This window comes from Poecile atricapillus, chromosome W, assembly GCF_030490865.1.
Source record: "Poecile atricapillus isolate bPoeAtr1 chromosome W, bPoeAtr1.hap1, whole genome shotgun sequence".
In the NCBI taxonomy this organism is placed as follows: domain Eukaryota; kingdom Metazoa; phylum Chordata; class Aves; order Passeriformes; family Paridae; genus Poecile; species Poecile atricapillus.
In genome coordinates this window covers 96,126,799-96,146,683 of record NC_081288.1, presented here as the reverse complement: position 1 = coordinate 96,146,683, position 19,885 = coordinate 96,126,799, and the positions used below count along the sequence as shown (strand labels likewise).

Below are 19,885 nucleotides of genomic sequence, written 5' to 3'. Positions count from 1 at the left end.
TTCCTGTTATATTCAGCATAAGTTTCAAGTCCGGTAATCTCTGAAAATTTTAATGGCAGCAGTGAAAAGAAACTGAGCTAAACAAGATTAGTTCAGAAAATGATGTATAAGCAAATCAAGACTGTAGTGAATTCTGATTTACATATACAAAAATTCACATTTTAAAATTCATGTACTTTACTATTATATTAAATAAAAATACAAAACCTGTATACAAGTTGTGCATTTGGAAGAATCTGCTCTAGTTTGCTTGTGTTTTTTACCCTGAAGCAGAGCACTGCTGGAGATGGATTGCTGGTAAAGACTTTAATAATCCCACTTGGGAATGATAATGTCATATCACCAGTGATCTTCACAATACATCTAGAAGAGAATGAAAATATCAATTTTATTGCAACTCATTAACTGCCTAGTTTTAATACTAATTTTAAATCAATCAAACTTTTACAATCTGATGAGTTGATTTCAAAGCAGAAAATAGGCAGATTTGGCAGTGTGCACTTGCAGCCCAGAAAGCCAACTATCCTGGGCTGCATCAAGAGGCATGACCAGCAGGTTACAGGAGGTGATTCTGCCCCTCTACTCCACTCTTGTGAGACCCCATCTGAGTACTGAGTACAGTTCTGCAGCCCCCAACACAAGAAAGATGTGGACCTCTTGGAGTGAGCCCAGAGGAGGCCATGTAGATGCTCTGAGGGCTGGAGCACCTTTGCTATGAAGACATGCTGAGACCTGGGGCTGTTCAGCCTGGAGAAGGCTCCAGAGGGACCTTATAGCACCTTCCGGTACCTGAAGGGGTTCCAAGAGAGCTGGAGAGGAACTTTTTGCAAGATCATGTAGTGATAGGACAAGGAGAAATGGTCTTAAGCTGAAGGAGGGTAGGTTTAGGTTAGATATTTGGAAGAAATTCTTTACTCTCAGGGTGGTAAGGCATTGGAACTGGTTGCCTGGAGAGGTTGTGGACTCCTCATCCCTGGAGGTGTTGAGGGCCAGGCTGGATGGGGCTCAGAGTAACCTGGTCTAATGGAAGATGTCCCTGCCCATGGCAGGGGAGTTGAAACTAGATGATCATTTTTTTTCAAATATCTTAATGTCAAAAGAGTGCAGAAATAATATCGCCCTGTTACAGGATGAGGATGGTCACCTCACAAACAAGGACATGGACAAGGCAGAGGTATTTAATACTTAAAACACTGATGATGGACCAAGGCAGTCTCAGTGCCCTGAGCTGAAGGACCATGACTGCAAGAGTGATCAACTCCCAGTCGACCCTGAACTTGTGCTGGATCTGCTGCTCCAGCTGGATCCCTACAAATCTATGGGGCCTGATGGGATTAATTTGAGAATCCTCAAAGGGCTGGCTGATGTCATCACAAAGCCTCTCTTGGTGATTTTTGAGTGCTCTTGGGAATCTGGAGAGGTCCCAGCTGACTGGAGGCTGAATAATGTCCCCATTTTCAAGAAGGGCAAGAAAGAGGACCCCAGAAACTACAGGCCTGTCAGTTTCACTTCAGTACCTGGTAAAATCATGGAAAAGATTATTCTGGGAGGTATTGAAATTCAACACCTGGAGGCCAATGCAGTCATCAGTCACAGCCAACATGGCTTAATGAGGGGAAAGTCCTACTTGTCGGACCTGATTTCCTTCTATGACAAAGTAACACACCTAGTTGATCCAGGAAAGCCAGTAGATATAATCTTTTTGGACTTCAAGCAAAGCTTTTGATGCTATCTCTCACAGGATCCTTCTGCACAAAATGTCCATCACACAGCTGGATAACCATGTTATGCGATGGGTGAGCAACTGGCTCATGGGTCAGGCACAAAGGGTTATAGTAAATGTGGTAACATCAGTCTGGTGACTGGTCACTAGTGAGGTTCCACAGGGTTCTGTCCTCGGCCCAGTGATCTTCAATATCTTCATTAATGACTTGGGCACAGGACTCGAAGGAATAATAAGTAAATTTGTCAACAACACTAAATTCGGAGGAGCTGTCACCTCCCTTGAAGGCAGAGAGGCCCTGCAGAGAGACCTTGACAAATTAGAGAGATGGGCAATCACCAACTATATGAAGTTTAACAAGGGCAAGTGCTGGATTCTGCACATGGACCAGGGCAACTCTGGTTGTGTGTATAGACTTGGGAATGAGACACTAGAGAGCAGCACCACAGAAAGGGACCTGGGGGTCCTGCTCGATGGCAAGTTGAATATGAGTCAGCAGTGTCCTGACAGCCAGGAGGGCCAACCGTGTCCTGAGATGCATCAAGCACAGCATTGCCAGACAGTCATGGGAGGTGATTGTCCCACTCTGCTCTGCACTGGTGCTGCCTCACCTTGAGTCCTGTGTGCAGTTTTGGGTGTCACAATATAAGAAAGACATTAAGCTATAAGAGAGCATCCAAAGAAGGGCCATGAAGATGGTGAAGGGCCTAGAGGGGAAGCCATAAGAGGAGTAGCTGAGGTCACTTGGTCTGTTCAGGCTGGAGGAGACTGAGGGGAGACATTATGGTCTTCAACATCCTCATGAGAGGAAGTGGAGGGACAGCGCCAGGACAAGACCCAAGAGAATGGCCTCAAGTTGTGTTAGGGGACATTTAGCTTGGATATTATAAAAAGGTTTTCACCCAGAGGATGATTGGGCACTGGAACAGGTTCCCCAGGGAAGTGGTCACAGTACCAAGCCTGACAGAGTTCAAGAAGTGTTCGGACAATGCTCTCAGGCACATGGTGTGATTTTTGGGGTGGTCCTGTGTAAGGCCAGGAGTTGGACTCAATTATCCTGATGGGTCCCTTCCAATTCAGCATATTCTATGATTCTATGATTCTATGATCTTTAATATTTCTTCCAACCCTAACAATTCTATGATTCTGTGATTCTAAAATCAATTTCAAATGAGGGTAATGTGGCACAATGACAGTGTATTATCACTTTCAACTGGGAAGTCAGATGAAATAAGAAAAACGTTTCACTGGTTAAGCACACAGTAGTATGGGTGGCTATTTTTCAGGCTTTGAAAACATAGCAGAACTATGCTTAGGCAAGGCCTAAGTAGTATATCAAGCAGTGTGACAGAGGGAGTGAGGGACTTTTTAAGCTGTCCAAACTTCCATGTAGCACCTACTTGACTGCAGCAGAAACCCTTCTTATTTTTGTTTTTCTTACTGAACACATTTTTGTAAAGCAGTAATATATGAACTCCTAGTCAAATGCAGGTCAAGGGAAAGTGATAAGTCACTGATGTCAGTTATATCAGGTGAAAAAACCCTGTGAATCCACCTTCTAATGTATATATATTTTCCCCCAAAATATTAAAATTACAACCAGTGCATTCTTTTATTGCAAATAATTACATTCAAAACAATTTACTATTTAACTAACTTTGTGGGATCTGCTCCTTTAAAGTAGGCGTTAACAGATTCAGTAAGGGCTACTGCAACAGGCACGATGTCCTGGTTTCCATGTCTGACAGGGCTGGGACCACATGAAATAAATACACCACCTAGAATAAATACAGTATATAGGTTTGATTTTTAAAAATCTTATCAATAGATTTCAGAATGGTTGACTACACCTGTCATTTTTACAAGAGGTTACTACCATCATGGTCACAGAGTCTGAAATATTACTTGAAAAGCATGTCAAAAAATATAAATATAATACAGTACAATCACACTATCAAAGCACTGCTTAGCAGCATAGGAAAACAGGACTATCAATATGACATTTTGTAAATGGACAGACACAAGGAAATACAGATGAGACAGAGGAACACTGCATTAAAATGGCTACTGATGAAACTGAAGTCAACAGATCCAAAGAAAATTGGATGGTAACTATGATACTTTTTAAAAAGTCCCTACTGTATGCTTATAGTATGGAAAAATGTATGATAAAATAGTCACAAAAATGCAAAGAATTCAGTTGGGGTATGTATGAACATAAATGAACATACATAAATATTACCCCACATAAGTGAACTGTTGAACATTCTTTTAACTATTTCAGACAACAAAGATTGCAATTTCCAAATATAAATTGTTGGAGAAATAGTTTGAAAATTTTCTAATGTTTACCTAGTAAAGATTCTGGGAGTACCTTGGAGGTACCTGGAAATATGTATCAGTTTACGAGAAAAATAATTACCAGGCCAGTGTCAGCCTTCACGCGTCTGTGCCTACACAACAAAGTTACAATGCATAAATATAAAAAGTAACTCAGACGTCAGCTAAAGCTTTTTGAAATTACTGAAATGTCAAATGCAAATTGACAAAAGCATTTGTCATGGGATTTTACTTTTCAGTAGTGTTTTATATGTGTACTGACTATAAGACACTACTTGAAGTTCTATCTTTTTATTAGTGCAATAGTGTAGTAGAAAGCATCTTACTAATATTTTGTACCACTGGTGAAACAGCCGATATCAGATGCTTGCTGGAAGTTCTCAGGACAGGATGTCAAAGAGCTGTGCAAGGTGGACTCATGGTATTTTAGGCTTCAGTCAAGCTCACAGGTCCAGTTCTGAGACCTTCAGCAGCACCAGCAAATCTGACTTTGATGCCCAGCCACCTGCCTCAGCCCCAACCACTGTTAACAGCCCATCAGCTGTGCTGACGCAACAGCTAATGACACAAACATGCAAACACTTGCATTGACACACTCAAAGAGGTTGCCAAAGTGCAGAATAAGACAGCATCATTGGCCAAAAAAAGAGCAAATAAAAGTCTGATCAAATTGTTTTAGTTCAGTTTAGGAACAATGATTCAGGTAATTTTAATATTGGCTAAACTGCTGCCATAAAAATGAAATGTATTTTAAAATACATCATTGTTATCTGTATCTTCAAAGCCTTGTGTTATTTAGAAATACAGAAATGGTTTTATCTCCTTGTATTATGAGAATAAAGATTGTCAAAGTAAAAATATATTTCTTTTTCTTCCAAGAATGTAGTAATGAAAAACTGAAGAATCAAGAGAGACCAATTTTCAGCTTGTTGGTGGGGGAGGGGGGAATAGATGGAAAATTGTGTTGTATAAAAGTGACTATATCAAGTTTTGGTGACTTTGGCAACATATAACTTATGTACTTGAGCTTTCAAGCTACTTGTATCTGCCAGACACCAGAAATAGCTGGAGAAATTTGTTTCAAAATAAATACAATATTATTAACTGTAGTGCATTAGGATGATTAGTTAACATGTACATCTGCTTCTAGTACAATACCTGGTGGTGTCTCACAAAGCTTTTCAATTGTAGGAAGTGTTCCAATCAAAAGATCATCCTCTATTACATGTAAATGAAACAAAATATGGCAAGAAAACAAAGTATTTCAAGAAAAAAATAGATATTATATGTGTTAAACAATTTAATAAATAAAAAAACCCATTGCAAATGAAAGCAAGGCTAAAGCATAAAAGAAATTCAATTATGCATGCCTACAAGTTAATTTGGATCAAGATAATTATAGTTAACTCTCAATTATTCAGAACAAATGGGGTAAAAGAAACACTGGATTGTGTAAAAGCCAGAAAAATACAGACAGTAGTGCAGAGTATATCCTCATGCCATCTGCACTGCCCTTTCCAGGCCTCCAGGACTATTTAATTCATACAATCAATGCAGGTGAAACTGGCTTTGTTTATTTTTGCTAGGCCAGGTTAATAACCATGTCAAACCCTGGTGTCAGTACACGCCTCCTTACCTCCTCCCTCACCTCACAATTTGTCATTGTCTCCAATAACACACACACAGCTGGGGTTATTGATGCTGCTGCCACCAATTTCTAGTTCCTTGGCATCAGTGCAGAGGCCTGAGGAAGTGAGCCTGGATGGACTCTGGCAACCAAAATATCAGTTATCTTTCTATGATGCTTCTCAACATTTGAGAAACTGGTGGACACTGAACTGTGCCAGCACTGCAACAGCTAAGGCTACGTAGACCTGACTATCTTTGGTCCTGCACAGGGTGGAAACAGCTGCATTGCTTTCAATGCAGAACTCCTAATAGAAGCTGTGCAGATACTCTTCTGAGGTGCTGAGCCTGTGTGAGGAATCCTCGGCATCAGTAACATTCAGAAATACCTGAGCATTAATTCAAGAGTCCAAGTTTACTTGGGACTAAAGTGGTAATAGTGTTCAGGAATGAAATACTTCAAATCTACTACAGAAACAAGTTAAAATGTCCCCCCACAAATAATCCCCCTCTCCTGTCCCACAAGTCTCCTTGTATTTCTTCTGAAATTAGTATCAGCACAGGAAGACTGATTTGCTTTTCATAATCATCTTTATTGTTTGGTTGGATGTTTTGCTTTCAGTAAATACCTCTGTTTAGCTTATAACTTCACTAACTTGAAGAAAAAGATGTATTAGTTTCATTTCTTTGGAAACAACAATTACAGGATAACAAAGTAAAAGTAACATAAGAATAACTCAACTTTGGAACATTTATATTAATTCAAATTTATCAGTATCCCAAAATATTTCTGTACATGTACAATAACATCTTCTGAACAAATACATACCATTGTGCTTGATGAATAGACAGCACACCAAATACAAATTCATGGAATATTTTAATTTTTAAATATATTTCACTAAAGCACATACCAAAATTTGATCTATGGTCTAATCTAGCCAAATCCACTGTCTTGTCTCTCATGTCATTTAGAAGCAGGTATTGCAAAGAATGCTTGAAGTACCTAGACTGAATTCACATATGGAACAGCAAACTCCAAGGAATGGTGTTCCTAACAGGTGGAACTCAGTGGCAGAATGTTACAATTTCTAAAATTAATTAAAATGGTTAACTTACCAACTGTAGGTGTGTTTGCTGCACTGAGGGAAGCAGAAGATATTGAGGAAATGCTCTCTGCATGAGCCAAGGGAGCTGCAGGTAGTGGACTTGAGTTAGAGGTCAATGGAGGGCTGAATTGCCTAGGCTTAATACAAGAGATCACAAGGGTATTAGAGAGACAGAAACTGATTTTAAAAAGATGAAAAAAGACTGTCAATAGTTCTTAATTTCATTCCCCAATAAATTTTACAGTATTTCTCAACATCTTTCTTTTAATCCTTTATCTATCCTAGTTTTAGTGTAAAACAGAGAACCCACATTTTCTATGGGAATGAATCCCATTGTTTCAGAACTTAGTATTATTAGTTTTTTGCCTGGCTAGTCAAAGTCTAATGTATTTGATTATGTAACAGCGTGACAATAATTGTGCTGTAACACAGTAGCAGAATCTCACCCTATAGCCCTGTGGACGTGTACAGCAAAGGTGGAGTTTCAGAGCTAAAGGAGAGTTACTAACAAAATGGAGGGGAGCCCAGCAGAGGGCAACTAAAATAGCTGAGGACTGGAGGACATGAGAGAAAGGGAGAGGCTGAAGGATCCAGGTTTGTTCAGCCTGGAGAAGAGAAGCCTAGGAAGGGTTCTCTACTAGCAGTCTTTCACAAGCTGCAAAGAACATGGAGCCAAGCTCTATTCAGAGGTGCAAGTGCTATAAGAAAGGAAATTTCAGCTGAACATAGGGAAAAAAATTCCTTCTTGTAACTTTGTAGTTAAGCCCTGGGACAAGTTGCCCAAAGAGGTTGTGAGATCTCCCTCCCTGAAGATTTTCAAAACTCAGCATGTCCCTGACCAACCTGATGCAATTTTGAAGTTGGCCCTTCTTTGAGCAGGAGATTGGTCTAGAGATCTTCAAAAGTCCCTTCCACCCTAAATCTGTGGATAGTTTTATGACCCATTTAACTGTTAAGATATTAAAATAACTAATGAACAATTTGCAGTTAACCTATCTAAAAGGTACTGGAACTCCTAAAGCATCTGCTTTTGTTGGGTAATTTTTTTATTTTTTATTTTTTATTTTTGGTTCTATCACACTTGTCACTGAGTATATGACTTTTATATAGACTGTGAGAATTGTAAAATTACATGACATATGATGAAGACAACTTGCAATCTTCCACTTATATCCAGATAATAGCTAATTTCTAACACATGTAATTTTTGCATAATCACAATTTATAGCAGAACTGTGTTGATTTGGCATGGCCTGTTTTTTGGTAGCAGGGGAGTGCCACAGAAGTTGCTTCTGTGAGAAGCTACTAGAAGCTTCCACCATGTCTGACAGAGCCGATCTCTGATGGCTCTGAAGATAGACATGCTGCTGGCCCAATTAGAGAGGTTGGCAATGCCTCTGTGATGACATATTTTAAAAGAAAATCAAAACAGCACATGCGCAGTTTTTTTCAGGGGTGGCAATGCTGCTGACATCTCAGTGTGGCCCACGGCAAGCCTTGCCTGCCTGGCTGCCCCTAGCTAGCCATGCCATGGGCAGAAGGACAGGAGCAGCAGCAGCGGCTTCTCCTTCCCGGTGCCCTGCATGAAGATAGGTGTGAAATAGTGCCAGTGCTGCAGCGGCCGCCACTGCCCACGCGGTGGCAATGGGGCCACCTGGCCAGCAGCAGAAACACAGTGAGCGACTTCCCAATGCGGAACCTAGATGAGATCAACTTCTCAGCACTGTGGGATCCTGCAAGAATCTTTGAATTGGTGGAACTTGTTGGCAATGGTACCTACATGCAGCAGTTCTTCTTCTAGTCAGAAAAGAGGAAGTGAGGATTTGTGAGGGAAACAACATGGTGGCACCAAGGTCAGTGGAAAAAGAAGTGGAGGAGGTGCTTCAAGTGCCAGAGCCAAGATTCCTCTGCAGGCTGTGGTGAGAACTACTTACTTTAGTAAGCTGTCCCCCTGCAGCCCATGAAGTCCATGGGGGATGCAGAGATCCACTCGCAGCCCATGAGAGAAGTACTCACACTGGAGTAGGTGGATGCTGGAGAAAGTTGTGATCCAGAGGGAGAGCTGAATAGAGAGAGAGGGCCCTTGCTTCCAAACTAGAGCAGCCTATCCTTAGGGGACTGCACCCTGTGGACGAGTGACCCATGCTGCAGCAGTTTCGGAAAGACTGCCTGTGGGAAGGATTCAAGTTGCAGCAATTTTGGCAGGACTGCTGCTCGTGAGATTGGAGCCATGCTGGAGAAGTTCACAGAGAGCTGTCTCCAGTGAGAAGGACCCCACAGCATAGCAAAGGAAAGACTTCTCTTCCTGAGAGAACAGAAAAAGATCTCAGGTGACAAACTGAACAAAACCTCTATGCTCTGTCTCCCTGAGCTGTCAGTGGGAAAGAGGGAGGGAAAAAAGGTGTTTCAAATGCTTATTTTACTTCTCATTATCCTCCTCTGACTCTGTTAATAATAAATTTACCTTACACCTTTAAATTTGAACCTGTTTTGGCCCTTGGAATGTTTTCTCCCAATCCTCATCTCAACACGAGCCCTTCATTAATTTTTTTTCCCCTCTCTGCCCAACTGAAAGCAAAAGAGAGTGAGCAAATGGCTTTTGTGGGGACCTGGTGTTTGGCCAGTGTCAAACCACAACAACAATAATACCAGCTGAATTTTTTCTTTTTAATTCTGATGATATCAAGAACAGTTTTCTTGGTCTAAGAGAAAATACTACAGTTTTATATTTGAATTAGAAAATAATCTCAAAATGAACCCTACTCTGACCTTATACCATAACAGAAAAGCAAAAAAAAAAAACGTTTCAGTTTTGTTAACGCATAAGACCAGATTTTTTTTTCCATAGTGAGAATATGGTGAAAATATCTTGCTACTTTGAAAGACAAGAAGATGATCTTACCACAGTAAAATTTTACCAAGTCAGTAAGTCAAATTAAACTCAAATAATCATAAAATTCATAGAAGAGATTAAACATGGCATGGACAGATATGCTGTCTGGCTATTTGCATTCTTTGCCACATTCCTTATTAGCAGACGGACCTGCACTGCAATGATTGAGCAGAGATAAAGGTAGCATGCAATCTCTCACTAGCCAGATGGGCAGCTGCTGCAATCTGCCACCTCCCTTCTCTACCAACCAGCATCAAGGGCAGGGTGAAGTCACAGCAGGGCTACTTGTGTCAACACGACTGATAAAGATCTACTCAATCCCACTCATTCCTCAAAGCTTTGGTGATATCCCTAAATCAATTGAGTTTTGTTTACAATTTCACTAGTATTTCATATTTTGAAAATTTTAATCCTACACATATGCTATCCTTTAATTTTCAAGCTATTGATTTGTTCAATTAAAAATATTCAGCTGATGCAAAATTTATATTTTGGACCTTTCAAGTTCAGTTAAAAATTATTTTGTTATAGTAACATGTTTATCACGCACAACTTCATGCCTATCCAGCAATAGTGAAAATCTGAGTATGTGATTCCCTGAACATTGTCTAGAAAGCAACTCCGCTGTAATAGTGTGTTGTGGTTTAACCCCAGCTGGCAACTGAGTACCACACAGCTGCTCCCTTACCTCCCCGCCTCCAATGGGGAGGAGCATCGGAAAGGAAAGATAAGCCTCGTGGGTTGAGATAGGAATGTATTGGATTTGTGTGACACGGTTTTGATAGTGGGGGGGCTACAGGGATGGCTTCTGTGAGAAGCCTCTAGAAGCTTCCCCCATGTCTGGCACAGCCAATGCCAGTCAGCTCCAAGAGGGACCTGCTGCTAGCTAAGGCCAAGCCAATCAGAGATGATAGCAATGGCTCTGGAGTAATATATTTAAGAAGGGAAAAAGTTATCAAGCTGAAGAAAATTGCAGCCAAAGAAGAGGGGTGAGAATATGTGAGAGGAACAACTCTGCAGACACCAAGATCAGTGCAGAAGGAGGGGGAGGAGGTTCTCCAGATGCTAGAGAAGAGATTCCCCTGCAGCCCATGGTGAAGACCATGGTGAGGCAGCTGTGCCCCTGCAGCCCATGAAGGTCAATGGTGGTGCAGAAATTAACCTGGAACCCATGGAGGAGACCCATACCAGAGCAGGAGGATGCCAGAAGGAAGCTGTTACCCTGTGGGAAGCCTGCACTGGAACAGGTTCCTGACAGTAACCTGTGGACCCATAGAGAGAGGAACCCACACTGGAGCAGGTTTGCTGGCTGGATTTGTGACCCTGTGGGGGACCCAACACTGGAGCAGGCTCTGCCTGAAGGGCTGCACCCTGTGGAAAGGGACCCACGCTGGAGCAGGGGAAGGAGTTCTCCCTCTGAGGAGGAAGGAGAGGCAGAAAGAACATGTGATGAACTGACTGTAACCCTCATTGCCCATCCCCTTGTGCTGCTGGGGGGGAGAAGGTAGAGATTTGGGGATAAAGTTAAGCCTGGGAAGGAGGGATTGGGGAAGGTGGTTTTAAGATTTGTTTTACTTCTTATTATCCTGCTCTGGTTTTGATTGGTAATACATTCAACTACTTTCCTGAAGTCAAGTCTGTTTTGCCCATGACAGTAATCAGTGGATGATCTCTCCCCATCCTTATCTCAACTTATGAACCTTTCAATATATTTTCTCTCCCCATCCAGCTGAGGAGGGGAGTGATAGAGCGGCTTTGGTGGGTACCTGGCATCCAACCAGGGTCAACCTAACACAAAAAACAATTTAATAATTGAAAGGAAAAAAAAAGACAAAACCAATATAATAGTAATAGTAATAATAATAGTAAGACTGGAGGAGAGTGAGAGAGTAACAGAAGCCAAGAGAAACAAATGATGCACAATACAGTTGATCATCACCCACTGACTGATGCCCAGCACATCCCCAAGCTGTGATTGGCCACTCCTGGCCAAGTCCCCCCAGTTTATATACTGGGCATGATGTTCTATGATGTGGAATATCCCTTTGGCCAGTTTAGGTCAGCTGTCCCAGATGTGCTCCCTCCCAGCTTCTTGTGCAGCTCTTCAGTGGCAGAGCCATAGACACTGAAAAGCCCTTTGACTCAGGATAAGCACTGCTCAACAGCAACCAAAACATCAGTGTATTATCAGCATTATTCTCATACTGAATCCAAAACACAGCACTGTATCAGCTACTGAGAAGAAATGAACTCTTATCCCAGCCAAAAGCAGGGCACAATGTAAATGATATATCTTAAATTGAGTACAACGGAGAATTAAAAAACTCAACAATTGATACATACTATTTCATTAATTCCACTAAGTTTCCCTGTAGACAATTTTGGTGTTGAAGCAGGCCTTGGAGGGGGTACAATGGTGCCTACAGAATGAGGATTTGTGGGCTTTGCTGAAAGAAAGCAAATTTTAAAAAATCAGTATTAGAAAGGTCACACTGAACATAAATATGCACTCAAACAGAATAACTGGAAATTATGCTTCTATTAAAAGTTCCTGTTTTACAAGCCTCATTTAGTAAAATTTATCACTAATAATAAATGTTTTTAAAATAGTGCTGTGTGCTATCTGGAAAAGTGACTCTCAAAATGGCATAATAGATTTTCTCATTTCTCTTGAATGATTTTATACCAACTATTCACAGAGGTTTGTATGTAAAAAGATGGTTTTACCTGAGTTCCCTTTTGTGTATAGTATATATGGATTCACAATATAGGACAGTTTTTTATGTCTAACAACAAATGGATAATTCAATGGAAATTCATATTTGGTCCTGGCTGACAATGGCATAACTGCATCAAATTATACCCTCTAAAATTCCATTGACTTCAATTAGTATACATTAGTATAACAGATAAATTACTCTGTTGATTTCAAGAACACAGTAATTGCATATTATCTCTTAACCAAGCTATGAGAAGTAAAAAGCAGTTAAAAAAATACTGCCCTTGTGTAACCTAACAGACACAACTTACAGATGGTGGCAATAGCACAAAAATGCCACTTTTACATAGTGACTTTTCTGAATAGAACTGTACTTCAAAACAAATGTTAGAGACCAGCTAATGAGTATTCCAGATCTAAAATAATTTTAAAACAGACTGAAACCTTAATATATGACTATGCCCTTGCAGCACATCCCATCATCTCTTTTAAATTATTCTGGATGGTTCTTCTTTAATCAAATCAGTTAATGTTATTTACAAATGTAACTTTTAAGTATGGAATTTTCTCAGGCATTCAACATAACTTCTGTCATTCGAGCATTGGAGTTTCATCACTGACTTGGGAAGAAACAAATTAGGCTAATACTGACATCTACCTTAAGAGTTGCAAACTCAAATGTACCCAAGTAAATTCACTTCTGAAACATCAGTCGTTCCTTTGAAATTTGTCTTATGTCCAGGAAGACAGTGCATACTAAACATTAAATAGTCTGCTGCAGTACCACAGGTATTCAGTGAGTTATGGTCCACTTGCCCAAAGGCACTTTTCCTTCGCCCTGTAAGTATGTAGCATTACCATGTATCATGCACACTTCAAAACACTGTGAGTTAAAAAGAAAAAGTTTCAAATTGAAATTAACTTTATTTAATCTGAAAACATCTATACATCCCTATTTCTACAAAAGCAAAGCTCTCAATATTTAAGAAAAAGCAATGCTTTTAATCAAATAGCATGAATTTTTATTTCAAGCTGAATATTTATTTCATTGTCCTAACTTTAAATAAAGTTGATGCTAACAAGTTTAATATATTTTTAGAAAGAATCATGGAATCATTTAGATTGCAAAAGACCTCCAAGTTCATCAAGTCCAACTATTAACCTAGAACTGCCAAGTCCACCACTAAACCAGGTCGCCAAGTGCCATATCTACACAGCTTTAAATTCCTCCAGGGATGATGACTCCAGCACTGGCCTGAGAAGCCTTTTCCAATGCTTGAGAACTTTTAGTGGAGAAATTTTTTCTAATATCCAACCTAAACCTCCCCTGGTGCAACTTGAGGCCATTTCTTCTCATCCTGGGAGAAGAGACCTACCCCCACCAGATCCCTCTATGGAGCCTTCCTACCCTCCAGCAGGTTAACACTCCCACCCTGTCATTCTGATTAGGAACGGCAGAAAGAACGACACGGACTCTCAAGAGAGTCAGGACAGGAGAAATCCCTAGTTTATTGCTTCAGCTATGTTATATAGACTAGTTTGTGGAAAGTACAGAAAGGAAACTCTTATTGGTTAGTAAAGTGCTACATTACCATCATTGGTCAGTGGTGTACACCACCTCCTGACTTTCTCCTGCAAGGAAAACAAGAGGACAGACAAACAGCACCTGGCAGTTGTTTTCTGTCTCTAAGGATTGTTTTGAAATCCTCCTATGAAGTTCCCAGGCTAGCTCTCAGGCAGGACTTGAGAAAGCTATGCAGCCTGCAATTCCTACAGGCTCTCTGCTGCTGGCTCCAGAGCTAGCATCCACACCACCCAACTTGGTGTTGTCTGAAAACTTGCTGAGGGTGCACTTGGTCCCCTTGTCCAAATCATCAATAGACATATTAAACAGAATCAGCCCCAATACTGAGCCCTGGGGAACTCCACTAGTGATCAGCCATCAACTGGATGTAGCACCATTCACCACCAGCAGAGTGCACCTGTCCAAGCCATGAGCTGCAGCTTCTACAGGAGAATGCCATGGGACATAGTATCAAAGGCTTTAGTAAGTCTAGGTAGACAACATCCCCAGCCTTTCCATCATCCACCTGGTGGGTCACCTGGTCATAGAAGGAGATCAGGTTGGTCAAGCAGGTCCTGCCTTTCCTAAACCTATGCTGGCTGGGCCTGATCCCCATGTTGTCCTGCATCTGTCACTTGATGGCACTCAAGATGATCTGCTCTAAAACCTTCCCCTGCACTGAGGTCAGAATGACAGGTCTGTAGCTTCCTGGATCCTCCTTCAAGCCCTTCTTGTAGATGGGCCTCACATTTACTAAATTCCAGTCAACTGGAACCTCCCTGTTTGACCAGGACTGCTGATAAATGATTCAAAGTCACTCAGTGAGCACTTCAACCAGCTCCCTCAGTACTCTTGGGTGGATCTCATCCTGCCTCATAGACTTGTGTGTGTCTAATTGGTGTAGCAGGTCACTGACCATTTCCCTGTAGATTATGGAAGCTTCATTCTGCTCCCCATCCCTATCTTTCAGCTCAGGTGGTGGGTACCCTGAGAACAATTGGTATTACTATTATATATATATATATAAACATATTTATCCTTAAATATGTAACAAATGTGGATCGAGAAGCCAATAATCTTATCCGAATACCTAAATGAGGAAGACACAATCTAACAAATTCCATAAGGTATATTTGTTATAGAACATAACTTTTAAGGAATATGAAGTGGAGGAATAAGTTGCACTTAAAACCCTAACGGTTACATAGCAATGTTGGTTGCTATTAAGAGGACGTTACTAAAGCCAAGAAGAATTAGCACTAGTTGAATATAATTCTCCTATTGATACATGTATTCCTTCTCACTCTTCTTCAATCTGTATGAGCAGGTAGAGATGAAAACAGAAAGCCATGACTGTGAACAGAGAATCTATAATAATTTTTGGAAAATGAATACCCAGCTAAAAGAAACAGTGACCACTTCCTTTCTGATGCACATGTGAGGACAAGAGTCTCTACCTTAAGACAGTAGGGATTGGAGAATAGACATGCAGTAGGCAGACTGAAGAGAACTATGAAACAGTGTCTGCTACTGTTAGCAAATAGTAGATTCCACCTTAAATCCCCTGAGATAATCAACATAAATAATTTAATTGAATAATTTTAGTAAGCAGGTTCTAACATAGCACTATCTGTTTTTGTTTCAGTATCTCCTCCTTTCTTAGCTAGTTTCTCAACATGTCCTGCTCAGTCTCTTCAACACATGTAGCCGCTTACATGGTATTTGCTTCCCTCTCCCTTACTGTCTTTTGAATGTAAAAATCAATATTTCCTGTTTCTATAAACTCCCCCCCCTTCAAGACCAAATTTCAGGAAAGCCTGCCAGTATCCTGCCCACACTAATATACTCCAAAAACCTGCACCCAAAATTCACACAGAGTTTCAGCCCCTTCCCCTCCACCTCCCATACTCCTCAGCCCACCCTCTTCCTCCTAATACACCTATTCTCAGGTGGTGCCAGGAACTCCCCCTTAATTACAGACTCAGTCCTGCCATTTTTCTCCCACACACACCTCCAAACAGATTCATGGTTTCCTACAGGAAACTAGTTCATCACAGCAAAGCTCCACAGTGGCTTTGTGCTGCATAGGTCAACAGGCTTTTCTGGAAAGAAGAAACCCATCCCTATTCACAGTGCCAATTCAGCATCTCAGGTGCTGTGACAACCTCCACTTAATTTACCAAATTGTAAAAATAGGATTCTATTCTTCCTCCAGCATAGATGATGATCATTTTTTGTAATGAGAGAATGAGAGAAAAAAAAGACAAATGGAAGATAGAATTTTTCTAAGGTTTCTAGCGTTCCCTCTTCCCCCTTGCTCCCTAGCTTGAACACCTGGCATACTGCACTCCAAGTTGTGTTTATTCATGACATAGGATACTGCTTTACAAAAATTATTTAATTTCAACAGTCAAAGCACATCTCCTTGCAATGACTAAAAAAGCAACAGAACATCCCACAGAATATGCAGAAAACATTTTCTACTATCAAATATTTTACCTGAGGACGATGAGGCTGAAGAATATTTGGGAGAACTGCTAAAGAGTGGATCCCATGCCAGAAGGTCACTGTTTCCCTTTCTATAGTGTTACAATTAGAATATTAATGAAAGATGTATATATTCATAAAAATACAATTACAACTTTGGTAGTTCATATTCTGTATTAGTTGGTCTTTGCATTCAAAAATTAAAAGTACTTACAAATTGTAGGTCAAGGAACTGATTTGCACATAAGGAAACTATTTCAACTGATAATTGGTGGGAGTTTGTATGTGGATATATTTCATAATGTCAGTAAATTATTTTCATTTTCAACAAGGCATACATCTACAAATCAGTTTGTTTCAGTATATACATATATGAGCAATGTATATAGACCTATCCAAATTTGGGACTTGTAATCTTAAACACTTTACAGTGGAACAGTATAAATATGATGGAAACTAAATCCATCTTATTTATAACCTGAAATTTTAAGCAAAACAAATATTTTGTAGTCACATAATTATAATTATCAATTGAGACAGATAAGAATGAAGCAAACAGAAGGGGAAAAAGAATGGATAGAAATCATTGTTACACAGTTACTCATTAACTCTTACAATGCAATAAGCGCCTGGCTTAAAATAGCAGTCAACTGATATTTCCAATGAGTCTCAGAGTCTTAGATCAAAATAAGACAAAATTCCCCCAAAATGACACTTGATATAATTTTAAAAGTTGAACTTACTCATTAGCTGGAGGTGAAAGCTTTGATTTTGTTAGCTCTTCACCTAAGGAAAAGACACAGCATTATCACCACTCTAAAATACAAATCTTCCAGCTTCACTATTTATACTATCTCTGATAATATCATTTCAGATGCTCCTGAAATACCTTCTAAAAGGAGAGGACTAAATAGAGCAATGCATTTCAGGAAGAAGTGCTGGTCACTTGAAATTTCTTCCTTAAATTATACTGTTTACATCAATATTATTCTTCAGGAAACCTGGCTTGGTTTCCCACTGAGAAAAACACTAGAGATTAATGCTCAGTCCTCTATCTTCATGGCCATACTTTGTGGATGATACTAAACATGGGCAGATTGAATGGTTTTAACAACTTACACAAGAGTAATTTCTATGGATATTCCCCCATAACACACTTTGGCTCTTGGACTTGCTTGTCATCACTGTCACAGACAGACTCATCTGTTTCCCAGAACAAGGAACAGCTGAGTATACAAAACAAAATAAGAGGTCTTTGGCTGGCTTCTACTAGCTGCTTTGAAATTTTGACCAAATAACTTATTTTGTCCAGTGAATTTATTGTGAATTGTTCAAAACCAAATATCATGAAGGTACCTAGAACTGACAATAGAATTTTTTCTACTTAAAATACAAATAGTTAATAAGTTTATTTCTTCAGTAATAAAAAAAATGTTTTCATGCCATGTTAAAAAAACTAATGTAAATAGACTAAAAGTTAAATATTCACACTTACTAGATGCATTTCGATTACTTTGTGCCTGAAACAGAAAAGAATAAATTATTTTACTAACTCTCAAATAAAACACTTAATAGCCCCAGGGTTCTTATTTCAACTCAACTTTCCATGTGTTATTTTGCTTTGAATGCCAGGCAGACCATTTTGGAGCTTGCAGAAGACCAGAATACAAGCCAGGACAGAGCAGCTAGTGCATACCCACCACACACAAAAGGCAGGAATGAAGACTGAAGAGGTGACAAAGGCAACAGTATGACTAAACCCTTTGACAGGCTGGGCCAGTAAAATTAAACAGCTTTTATATCACATAGTATGCCTGAAAGGTAAACATAGAAATATTCCTAAGGTTTTCCCAATAACTTTCTCACATATTACACTTGGTTTTAATCTAAAAATGTGAATAAAAAGCCATTCTTTACTTACAGAACTGTGTTTCTGTTTTCAAAATGTGTGTAGGGGGGGAAAGACAAAAATAATTATTAGTATTTTAATATGAATATTATTTTCATTAAAATCAGAGCCATCTATATTGTGATGCGATTACTGTACTAGCATACTTTAACACTATTTGCAATATCATCCCACAGTATAAAGGATCATTCTGTGGTTTGACAGAATACATACAATAAAGCTGCACTGTAAAAGTTATTTGTATCCACATTATATGATCTGGTTTTAAGGTTTGTATATTACTGAATATGAATTAGTAAACTATGTTAAAAGCCATGCTCAGCTAACTGCATATGTATTCAAATGTCTTGAGATGGCAACAGCAGAAGGGCAAGGACTAAGCACTCTCAAGACTCAAAGTAAAGTTAAAATCTGAGAAGGAGGAATTACTTAGCATGAAATTGCAATAAAGCATATCAAAGATGACCTAGTGCGCAAGAAAAAAATCATTGAACTTGATTCTAGAATAAATTCTGAACAGTAAAATATATGTAACGCTAATGATTCCTTGACACTTTTCTTCTCATTAAAAATACAAGGAACAAAATTACTTACAGATATTGCTGAAGAAAGAGCGATGTTCCCTATAGATACTTTTAATTCATCCAAGGAAGGTATGGTATACTGAGAACTATTTTTTGATTGGACAGGTTTTATTTCTACATGGAACCTCCTGGGTTCACCTTCTTCAGAGTCAGAATCACTGGATGAATAGAAATGGTTCTTTTTTGTATGTTTTTCTCAGTTAAGGTAGAAATACTTCAAATTCATCTCTCTGCTATGTTTCACAATTACTCTCTACAAAATGGTCATATGAAGTAAACACCACAGATAAACAATGCTGCCTAAGCTCTTTGTGCACTTCTATAGACACTTCAATTATATCCACTGTTCAAAATACACAACTCAGAGTTAAAATTTAGTTTTTACATTCCATTAATTTTCATGACTGTTTTCTGTTACCCAAGACACAATATTATCTAACTGAACGACTATATATTTGAAAGTATCATGATAAACTATTCTACAGTAGCAACACTTCTGTATGTTTAATTTATGATTTCCAAGATTCAATGAAGAATCCTAACGCATACATGAAAAATGTATGCATTGTAGAAATCCTTTTAAACCAAGTGAGGAAAAGTCCTAGCCTTTCTCATTAGCAATGAAATGCCCATCGATTCTTGTTACAGAGAGGAGGGCAGTTTAGTGCTGTGTGGGTGTGATCAAGCTGTTATTCTACACCATCTACAACATCACTGTGGGCTTGGTTTCCGCAGGAAAAGCTGAGACATATAAGCGGAAGTATTCCATCTTGCTTTTCTCGCTCCAGAGGAGGGACTGTCAGCATTGAACCTACAGATTCCATCCTCCATGGCCTGCCAGTCCCCCCATCTGTTCTACCAGGATGCTTTTGCCGGATGTGGTGCTGAGGAGAGGCGACAGCTCCACTCCCAGTTCTGGTGCTGAAGGGAC

General features: G+C 39.7%; 1 protein-coding gene across 1 annotated transcript in view; it reads right to left on the bottom strand.

Moving 5' to 3' along the window:
* LOC131591634 (F-BAR domain only protein 2-like) overlaps nucleotides 1–19,885 on the bottom strand; it is a 354,200-nt gene that overhangs the window by 11,989 nt on the left and 322,326 nt on the right. Inside the window, exons 13-20 of the mRNA XM_058862533.1 lie at nucleotides 18,953–19,143; nucleotides 17,957–17,981; nucleotides 17,205–17,247; nucleotides 16,474–16,553; nucleotides 12,035–12,138; nucleotides 6,809–6,935; nucleotides 3,381–3,501; nucleotides 208–363 (exon numbers count right to left, since the gene is read on the bottom strand). Of these exons, the coding sequence (XP_058718516.1) occupies nucleotides 208–363; nucleotides 3,381–3,501; nucleotides 6,809–6,935; nucleotides 12,035–12,138; nucleotides 16,474–16,553; nucleotides 17,205–17,247; nucleotides 17,957–17,981; nucleotides 18,953–19,143 (847 nt within the window). The remainder of the gene's footprint in view (nucleotides 1–207; nucleotides 364–3,380; nucleotides 3,502–6,808; nucleotides 6,936–12,034; nucleotides 12,139–16,473; nucleotides 16,554–17,204; nucleotides 17,248–17,956; nucleotides 17,982–18,952; nucleotides 19,144–19,885) is intronic.